The sequence below is a fragment of the Quercus robur genome, chromosome 7, assembly GCF_932294415.1.
Source record: "Quercus robur chromosome 7, dhQueRobu3.1, whole genome shotgun sequence".
NCBI lineage: Eukaryota > Viridiplantae > Streptophyta > Magnoliopsida > Fagales > Fagaceae > Quercus > Quercus robur.
Genome location: NC_065540.1, coordinates 9,440,327 through 9,451,488, shown reverse-complemented (window position 1 = coordinate 9,451,488; position 11,162 = coordinate 9,440,327). Strand labels below are relative to the sequence as shown.

The window sequence follows — 11,162 nt, the reverse complement described above, 5'->3', positions numbered from 1 at the left end:
AGAAAGAAAGAAACTATACAACAGTAAAACTAATCTGAACCGTAAATTTAAAACTATCATCAGATTAAGACAGAGTTTTGATTGAATTTAACAAAATCCACTACAGGCTCCAAACCCATCAATCTAAAAGAGAAAACACTCCCAAACAAAACCTTAAATCATATTTAACAGGAAAACTTATAAAACAAAATTAGAAAACTTACTGGTAATAGTGTCTAAGAAAAACTGGTCTCTGACGGTGGTAAAAAGAAATCACATAGTGGGCCTAATTTCTAAGCTTTTCTCTACAGCCAACGGCAACAACTAAAAATGCAAAAAATTGCAGACTATAAACTCAAACTCAATAGCCAAACAGAAAAACACAGAAGAATTAACCTCGAAATTTTTAAATATACATAGAAAATAAAATTGAAGTATGCCTCAACTTGATATACAAACCTTGTAGATATCAACGGCTCGGCATCTAACAACTCCTCACCATTAAAGTTGACGGTGGCCTTGAACCTAAAAAAAAAAATTGTATACCTCTGCTTCTTGAAAACCAAAATATATATATATATATATATATATATCTGTAATATAGAAAACATAAAACAAATTGGAAAGTAAAATGAAAATAAAAAACAAAATGTATTTGGTTTACGGATGGTTCTAGGGCTTTTATGCTTTGAAGTTGTGTCTCCAAAACCAAACACAACAATAAAAACAGAAAAGAAGAGATTAAAAAAAAAAGCAGATCGCTACAATTGAAAGGGAAAGCGATCGACAGTGGGTTTGCTGGCTGACGGTAGCGGTAGACTCTGTTCTCTCTTCAAGTATCTTCTTGTAGGGGAAAAAGGGGCATTGCTTTTTTTTTTTTTTTTAAAGGGCATTATTGAGAAGGAAAAAATTGAAGTTAAAAATATATGTATAGTCACACATAAAGTGGTTACCCACTGAAACGGTGTGGGTCTTTTAAAAATAATTTGTTACAATTTCCTTTTTTTTATAATTTATTTTTAAAAAGATTTATTTGCTGATTTGCTGCTATTTTAAAAAAGTGTTTTTTTTTTCCTTGTAACTACTGTCCAAACGAAAAGACATATTGTTTTGGTGTTTTTAGATGTAAATGTGTCAATAGGTTATGTAATCACATGATGTAATGAGATATGTTAAAAAAAAGTCAAACGTTCTGACTATTAGATATTATATATATATATATATATATATATATATATTCACGCAAAACAAAAGAAAAAATCTCATAGAACCGTTCATTGGAATAAGATAAATGCTATGGTCGTGTAAATTGGTGCTAAAGTAAAGATTCCACATAAGGCCATATGGGCCCCGCTTGTGGAATAGCCAAGGTATCGTGACCTTTACTATGTGACCCATGTGTAATCCTTCACACCCAGGCCACTATATATTTATAAGCATCAATAAACACATCCATTCTAGCAAAGTTTTGCTTTGACAACGCTTCACTATTACTATTATGTACACCCAAAAGCTCATCTTCTCTGTTCTCTGCTTTTTCCTCTTGTTCCTTCTCTCAGGTTTCTATCACTACAAAGCTAGCTAGCTTCTTCTTTCATGGTATTAATTTTCGATCAAAACCAAATATTTCTAATACATGCATATGTTTGATTAATTGCAGGGGAGGAACAAGTGGTAGAAGCACGTTTAACTCATCACCATCACCACCACCACCACCACCACCACCACGACGATCACCGTCTCTTTGATTTTCGTCCATCAAAGCTCTTTGTCTTTGGAGATTCCTACGCTGACACCGGCAACAACAGGAAATCCGAAGCTAACTCTTGGAAATACCCTTATGGAATTACTTTTCCTGGAAAACCGGCTGGTCGTTTCTCAGATGGCCGTGTCCTCACCGATTACCTTGGTGTGTTTCTCTCTCTCTCTTTAATGATTTGCTTTTTCAATCTTTAGCTCACTTTTTGGAACAATGGATTTTCTTTTCCTCGTGTACTGTACTTGGTGGGTTCCCTCTTATCTCATAGCTAGCCCACTTTCCTTGTTGTTTATAATACTAGAGACGTCTGTGTGATTCTCTGTTTGGCCTGTAAATTTTGCATTATTGTTGTCAACTTTTTTTTGATTTTTCCTTTTCACTTTCTATCTTGTCAGATTATATAGCATCCTATCTTTTGCTGCAGACATTCTTACTTTGTGTCGTACTTAATAGGAAGCTTTGTACATTGTGGAATGTTACACAATGGTTAACTTAGGAAATTGCTTTATGGAAGTAACATCATGTGAATCTTAATATGGTCCACTATTAAATTAGTAATATTAAACTCTGAATAGTAGTAATCACTATTCATTAAAAAAATATTAATCATAAACGTTTGTGCCACCTTTGTTAATTGCTGTACATTTCTCTTCATTTCACCAACTATTATTAATTCAAAAATACCACAAATACACTCATTTTTTCACTCAATTTTACAATTGGGGCATAAATATCGATTCTATGTTATGCAAAAAAAAAAAAAAAAAAAACCGATGTATCTATGTAAAAAAGTGTTGTATTCTTAAATTTATTGTTATTAATTTTAAAGTTATTATTATTATTATTTATTTGAGATAAAAATCATATTCTAACCTATTCTAAGTTAATGTATGTAAAATCCAGAAATGGACTCATGCGTGGTGGTATTTTAATGTTATTTTAACGAGAACTCTAAATATGCAAAGTTTATTATCACATTCTTTACAAATACTGAATTGATATAATGTAATTACTAATTAGTATTACTGAAAATAGTATTGGTTTTCATAAGGGAAAAAAAAAGTGTTGGTAATTGGACTCATGTGAGAATGTCAGAGTAATATTACTCTTATCATAAATTGTCACATAAGCTATTATAAAAAATAAAATAAAAATTTTGTGAAATATTATGAAAAATTTTGTGTCCTGACTCTCATTTCAGTGCTTGTCACTTCTTGTTTTGAGTTTTATTGTTGAAACTTGAAAACTCCTTTGTCCATCGCCCTTAATACTTTCTTCTTTTCTTCAAAAAAAAAAGAGTTTATTTATTTTTAAATTTTAAGTTGAACGTCTCAATCACCCAAAATATATATCACTGTCTTTACTTTGTCTCTTCCTGTCATGATAACATCGAATAACCTTTGATGACCACAAACAATATCTTCAGTTCTCAACAAATTTGTACTTTTACTTGTTTCAATAAAAACTACTTGTCAAAAACTAACTAGGCATTTAAAAAGGGGCGAGTAGTGTGAGTTAAAAGTATAGTTTAGGTGTACATTGTTTGCTTAGCTTCTTATATCATCATTAAAGCAAATTTGAAAGTCCCCCTTTTTCTTTCTCTAAATTACTTTTTCTTTTCTAGATTACTTTTTTAAATTACTTTAATTAGTGCTTCTATTCTATGAACTTTTAATCTAGTGATGATTTCTTTGTAGATTAAAGTTTCAAACTCTATTCTCTCCCCTATCCCAAAAAAAAAAAAAAAAAAAACCTCTATTCTTTACTCCTCATAACAAGAGACATGGATTGAGATGTGATCATTAGGTAATTTATAAATACGTGAGTTTTATTTGCTTATTAAAATTAATTAAGCACTTACTAATTGATACATCATACATGTTGCATTTTATAATATTGTTATATATATACATACATATATATATATATAGTAGCAAACTAGTGGATTTTTTATTTCGTGTAGGTAGGAATCTAACCTCAAATCTTTTATTCAAGAACAAAAATTTTTACCAATTGAGATGTTAACTTAATAGGACATGACTTGTGTCTAGTGCATTAGGGCACTGGATATATTGAAATATGGGCACGTGTTCAAAATTGAACAAAATTTACATCTTAATGTGTTGAGTGCAACAGATGCACTGAACATAAGCTCTTCCCAACCCAATATATATATATATATATATCTATATAACCAACCTTATAATGAATTAATGATAATGACATTTTTGTTTGTTTGTGGATGTGGTGCATAAGGTGCAAGTAATGTATTGCAGAATTTGACTGTTTCTTTTGGCAAGTGTCATCTCTAGAATAGGACTTCATTGTTTCTCCTCGTGTACAACATTAATTATTAAGTTTTCAATGAAAGCTTCACATGCATTAAATTCTCTAATAGTGACAGAAATTAAGTGGCATTTACATCTTTCTTTCAATGGGATGAAATTGAATATATGATCTGACTATTTCACTCTTAAGCATCCCTGATCTTGTGCTTAATTGTACCCATAATGCAGCTAAGTTCATCGGTGTGAAGTCTCCAATTCCATACAGATGGAGGAAACTCGGGGTCAAGTACTTGAAATATGGCATGAACTTCGCTCATGGAGGCACGGGTGTGTTCAATACGTTGGTTGGGGACCCAAACATGACCACCCAGATTGATTTTTTCCAAGAACTCATCAAAACTAATGTGTTTAACTCTTCAAGCATAGAGTCCTCTGTGGCACTCGTCACCCTCGCTGGTAATGACTATAGTGCCTACAATTTCAGAAATGGGTCTACTCAGGTGAGAACAATGCACACTTTTACATACAAAATAATGTGATTGATTACCATAATTTTTGATAAATTAGCAGTTAGTACTGTCGGAAAATTATATATATAATTAAATAGTTAGGAGGAGTGATTTAAACCTTGAATATTTCATCAAAGAAATTTATCCATAGTGGTCACAAACTCACAATGTTATTGTTAGGTACATAAATTTTTTCATAACTTGTTAAAATAGTAAGTTATGATTGAAATAATATTATTTTTACGTAAGTTCACTAATAATAGTCTAACATTATTTTATTGTACATCAATCAAAATATATATGTTATGTCAATAATTTTGAAAACAAAAATTATGAAAGTTGTTTATAAATAGATGTGGTTGAATTCCATAATTTTGATAAGAACATTTTGCATACGGACAATGTCAAATGCTGATTGAGATCCGAAATTGGGTGCAATTGAAACCAATAGTTAAGATTAAATGATAACTTTTTAACTTTTTCTCTCAGCCATTAGATTAGAAAAATTAAAAAGTAGTACTATTTTGGTCCAAGGACTTTGAAAAATGATTAACCTTTTAACTTTTAATCTTAACTTGAACCCACATGACCCTAAAAAAAAAAAAAAAACTTGAACCCACATGAATTTAAAATATAAATATAATATCACCTTATTTAAAATTTAAATTTCATTCCATAACAACTAATTTTAATTGATACTGTATCTTTTATTAGATCTATTTAACCACTACATATTTATTGTACATTAAAAAAAGAAAAAGAAAAAAACCACTACATCTTTATTCCTTTCAAAGAACTATCATTTTGTGTCTATGATCGATGCTCCACTGTCCACAGTCCACGGCCTTGTGCATCCCTGAATTCTCAACCATGATAATAAGTGTCACTACTGACATGACGTACACCTACCCCTCCAATATATTTAGGACATCGGGAGCATAAAAATGTTTGTATTTCATGTGAGAAAGTGACCACACCACACTCTACCATATCTTTCCTCAGCTTGAGTTAACGCAATGAGAAGATATCATTCCATTCAACTCATTTAGTGATGCTTACGAAGGCTTGTTATTCCATTCAACTCATTTATTGAGTAGTTCAGGATTGTACTCCCTCTCTTTCACAGAGGAATGAATCTCACCCATCATGAGGCGCAACCTTATGAGAGAGAGGGAGTATAGTCTCGGACTATACAATAATTTTTTGCCTAAGAATATGGTTAACCCTTTTGGATGGTGTGATGATAAATTCTTAATGTGTTTAGATTATAAGTCGGAAAGAATAGAAAGGAAATAAAATTTTAGATGATTTGATAAGTTTTATCCATTAGGGTAGGCTTATGACTCACACCTGGGAATTCCTCCACTGCAAGCAAAAACCAAGTGATAAATGACTGACATAAGGTTGTTTCTTGTTGAAGTTATTCGAGCCATTATGTCTAAACAGAACTTAACAGTGCAGCCAAAATATTATTAATTATACAAGAAACCCTGCAAGAAGAGACAGCCAAAATTAAATTCTACTATTAGCTTATTTACACGTTTCATCTTGTCTCCTTTCCTTTGGGCTGGTTATGTGAATTTCATAAGCATGGACCCTGTAGTTGGGTTAGGTAGATCTCTGTGGACCAGGAAATCTGGGTCTGTGTCTTTTATCTGAAGTCATTGGTCACGACTCACTATAAAACATATATACATTGTGACCCAATTCCATTGGACTTATTGGAGAGTCCATTGGCATCTGTTTTATACTCAAGACAAATGAATTAAGTAAATGTAACCAGATATTGGGATCCACTTTTATTGGTTTATGGGTTCCTTTCATGGACCATAGTTCTTGATGTGTCTCACACCGAAAGAGAAAAAAGAAAATATGAGTTTTTTGTTCATACACTTCTTTTGGATTTGGTCGCTATCTCATGCATAATGTAGGATTCCCATGCTCGCAGTCACTATAATCGACATATTAGACACTTTACCTAATCAAAAGATCTCCATGATTACTAGTCCTTATACTATTGTTCATTTTATTAGCTTCATCTAATAGCTCAACAACATTGTGTCAAGTGTCAACCAAACTTATGTCTTCAGCAGACATGATATATGACTAATTTTTCTCTTATATATTCAAATTAGTGTATTCATATTTGAAGTGGGAAAAGGCTTAGGTTTTCTGATTCCAAAAAAGTAAACCACTTATCGGATTTTACTATTTAATGGGTCTTATTGAGTAGATCAAATATGTGAAAAAAAAAGAAAAAAAAAATTAAAAAGACTGCTCAAATATAAAATTTAATCAAAACTTTATTAGATCTCTTATACCCCCAACCCTAAGTATTACACTTATCTCATCACTTGTTTTTCCTTTCGTGGTTATTGTTTTTTTTCTTTTTTGGGCCAACTTTCATGGTTATTGTTTATTTAATTATGAATGTATATAAATTAAGAGCATGGTTTAAGACAATATTATGCTAGTACTAAGCTTGCTATCTCAATCCATCTATTGTAGGGTTATCCATCCTTCATTACCTCAGTGGTCAATCAACTTAAAGTTAACTTGAAACGCATTCATGGCTTGGGAGTTAAGAAAATAGCCGTGACAGCCTTAGAGCCTTTGGGATGTCTACCTTCGAGCACAGCCACATCCTCATTCCAACGATGCAATGGAGCTGAAAACTCGCTTGTGAATTTCCATAACCTTTTGTTGCAGCAAGCTGTGGCAAAGTTGAACAAAGAAACCAAAGCTTCTACTTTCGTCATTCTTGATCTTTATGACTCGTTCATGACCGTGTTCAAGAACAAAGGAGACCACCTAGGTGATTATACATTTACTTGACTTTTCAAATATATTTTTCGTTGACATATTAGGTTTGATCCATTTTGATGTTGCAAGCTCAATCCCTAATTTGTATGGACTAATATGCTGTCCAAACTACCCCTAAAGATTTTATTTTAATTCAAACTTTAGGGGTAACAATTGGAAAAATGTGGGACTAAATTGTGAGTGGACCAAACAATAATGAGGTAAATTGTTTGTCCACAAAATATAATTTAGTCAAAATTTTAACCGTATCATTTTAATCCAAACTTTAAAGTGTCATTTTGAAAGGTTGTGGATTTTTATGCATGGACTAAGAATAGAACATGATAGTTTGTGGGCTTTCATAATATTTGGTGTGTTTGCTTGGGCCTTTGTCCTAAGTTATTACAACCCTTGACCCATGAGTGACCATTCAGAGCCTTTTTCGATTACTTTGGTTCACTTTCAGGAATCAAAAAAATTTGACTTCTATATTCTTGTACTAATAGAGTCATCTTCAATTTGTGCAGGAAGTACAAAGTTTGAGAACCCACTGAAACCGTGTTGTGGTGGAATAAGCAGTGAATATTCCTGTGGAAGTGAAGATAAGAATGGGACCAAGAAATATACAATTTGTGACGACCCCAAATCAGCATTCTTTTGGGACTCAGCTCATCCTACACAGGAAGGATGGCGTGCTGTGTATTTAGCTTTGCAAGCCACTCTTGAGCAACTTTAATTACTAGGTACTTAACAAGAACAACAGGGTTTAAAAATTGTTGTCGTGTAATTTGTTTGTTTTGTAATTTTCTAGTTTCTATGCCTGTTTTTGCCTGTGAAGCCATTTTTGTTCAGTTGTAACTTGTAATATGGTTTGGGGTTAGGTCATATGTGTGAATGAAATAATAAATCTTTTTTTTTTTGTTTGAACCACAATCTCCTGGGGTGTTAATGTTATCATCAGAGTCTTAGATTGGAGAAGCAAAGTAACAGTGATAATGAAAATTGACCAAACATAAGGGTCACATAAAGGCAGTAACACTAAAATTGGGATGATCAAAGCTTGTCTCAACAACTTGTTGAGCATAAAATTGGGATGAGAAGCCATATTTCCTATGATATAAACAGTGTAGGTTCATTTGGTTGGCCAAAAAGGTTGAAAATCTATGAAAGTGAAAAGGACTTAATGAGTTGTCATCTGTATGATCGATGGGAAGAAATTTGGGTTGGGTGGATTTGAGTTTTTCAAATCAGGCCACCAAAAGTATCTTCCAAATTGAACGAAATAATAAAAAGAAAAATGTGTGATAGATTTAAAAGGACATTTGTATTTCTTATACTTTATCTTCCTAACAGAATAATTGTGTTGTGTACTTTTTATTTATTTATTATAATGTGTCAATTTAACTAATCAAAGGATTTTTTTTAATATATAAAATGGATTGGTAAATAAAAGTAAATTAATATAATAAATATCATGTGTTTGCTTTTTTATAAGATGTCATCTTTATCAATTTAATTAATAATAATAATAATGGAAAAAAAATCTTATATACTAAAGAAAAAGTTACTTCTTATGTAATATGAATCTATGGTAAATTCAAATAAACTATCTTTTATTTTCTCCCATTTCTCTTCCCAAGACCCAACCAAAGAAATTAAATTTATATATATATTTTTTAATTCTTTCACTTTTTCATCCATGCCCGAAAAACACATGATGGAGTACCGCTCTTTCATATAAAAAGCCCAATATAAAAAGCCCAAAGAAGTGCTACAGTGGCTCAAACATGATGAAGCTACTCTTTCAAATAAAAAACAAAAAGGAGATGTTATGCATACTTCAATTTTACTACATAAACCTTTTAATTGATTTTCAAATTTTAAATACAAAAAAAAAAAAAAAAATTCTAAAATTATTACCAATTACATTGTAAAAGTCATACAAAATATATATGATATGACAAAAAATGTGATTGGGTGACACTTCAAAAATATAATAAATAAATGTCTGAATTACTTATTTGTTATTAATGACACATCAATTTGTAAAAATTATAGTATCTTTAGCATCGCTCAAAAAATAATTAATAAACTTATTTATTCATCTGGTATGTGAGATCAATTACATTTATATCAACAAAAAGAAAATTTTCATACATTACCTTATTAATTTGTAGGCTTATTTAGTAAAATTAGTAATAACTTTAAGATTTCAAAAAAAAAAAAATGAGAGGAGTCCAATTGTTTTCTCTTTTTTTAATAAAATAATTGAAGATGGTTTTGTGTTCATTTGATACAATTTATGAAATATTTAATTTCACTTAAATATATGTTGAACATAAATATTAAAATACAATGGAACTTTAGAAATCGGTACATCTTAAAATAGATTTTTTTTTTTCCAGTGAGATAATTACAATATACTGCTAACTTCGCAGCTCAAATCATTTCCCTCCTAAAATCTCAAACACTTTATACATGAGAGGGTGTAAAGCCAAATAGGCACAAATTTAGTGGTCCATTCCCCCACTCCTTTTTTTTTTTTTTTTTTTTTTTTTTTTTTTTAAATATTTTGATAATTAGGGTTAGGTATTTAAACTCTGAACGTTTCATTTTGAAACATAAAAAATGTCAGTTGAACTACAAAACTTTTAACTCATTTTCTCTTCTTTTACTTCTAAATAGTGGACCATTATCTTTTAAAAAAATTAGGGCATTAATTATTCTTTTCTAGTGTAAGACATAAGTGCTTCAAGCAACCCCACATTGGAATGATCATCACGTATATGCTTATATATATATAAGGAGACTAATAAGTTGTTTGACATTATAATTACACATTACGAATCATAAAATTTATACGGTACAGCTCTGCAATTATAGTCATAACAAGTATGAGATATATTTATATCGTGCACCGGCGACCATCTAAAGTGGCAGACATGTGTGGCTGCGCAATGGCAAGTATTGGCCACACCATGCTCGTACAGAACTCTCCCTTAGATTTTATTTTATGGTATTTGACCGCCAATATATATATATATATATCCTACTTTGAAACACATGCATGTATAAACTTTTGTTTAATATGCGGACTTTTCAACTCTCTCAGCATATTGTATTTTTATGGCGCAAGAGTTCCTTCTAGAAAATGAAATGAGCAAAAATTAGACATGGAGTATAAGCATTATAAAACTTTGGCATGTGTTCATTGTTTATGGACTTATCCTCGGGGTAGATTTTTTTTAGGGCCAGTCCATGGCTTAGTTTCATACATTTGAAATGGGGAAGAAAAAAAAAATCCATTTGAAAGTGTGGCGGCTCCATTTTTTTTTTTTCAAGGGGATCATTAAGAGACTTGAATTATACCAAATCTAATAAAAAGGAATTTTATATATATATACACACACGCACACATGCAAATATATAAAGTCTTACAATTCTCTTTTATGAATTTTTTTTTTTTTTTTTAATTGTTGTATGATAGTTTTATTATCATTGATGTAAGCTACATACATTTCTTTCAAAATTTTAGTTAAATAAAATTTTCTTGGGGTTTTTTTTTTTTTCTTAAAGGGTCTAATATATTGCTAAAATGACCAAAGTTTAAGGACAAAATTTGACTACAAATTTAGTTGTTGCCTAAAACTATAACTCTTACTAAACAATTTAATATGACTATATATTTTGAAAATCTAACCGTTGAATTGTATTTCTTTATGTTCTTAAAACACTACATGTCAAATTTCATATCAATCAGATGTTATTTATTATTTGATCATAAACTAATTTTTTATGTATAATTTTAAACTACAAAAATTTGAT

General features: G+C 30.7%; 1 protein-coding gene across 1 annotated transcript; it reads left to right on the top strand.

Annotated features, from left to right (window-relative positions):
- Positions 1 to 1,378: 1,378 nt before the first annotated feature.
- On the top strand, positions 1,379 to 8,264 carry LOC126692095 (GDSL esterase/lipase At5g03610-like). The gene is made up of 5 exons (XM_050387571.1): positions 1,379 to 1,538; positions 1,640 to 1,888; positions 4,255 to 4,526; positions 7,044 to 7,350; positions 7,865 to 8,264. Exons 1-5 carry the CDS (start codon positions 1,478 to 1,480, stop codon positions 8,071 to 8,073), a joined length of 1,098 nt encoding a protein of 365 aa, XP_050243528.1. The 5' UTR covers positions 1,379 to 1,477; the 3' UTR covers positions 8,074 to 8,264.
- Positions 8,265 to 11,162: the final 2,898 nt, after the last annotated feature.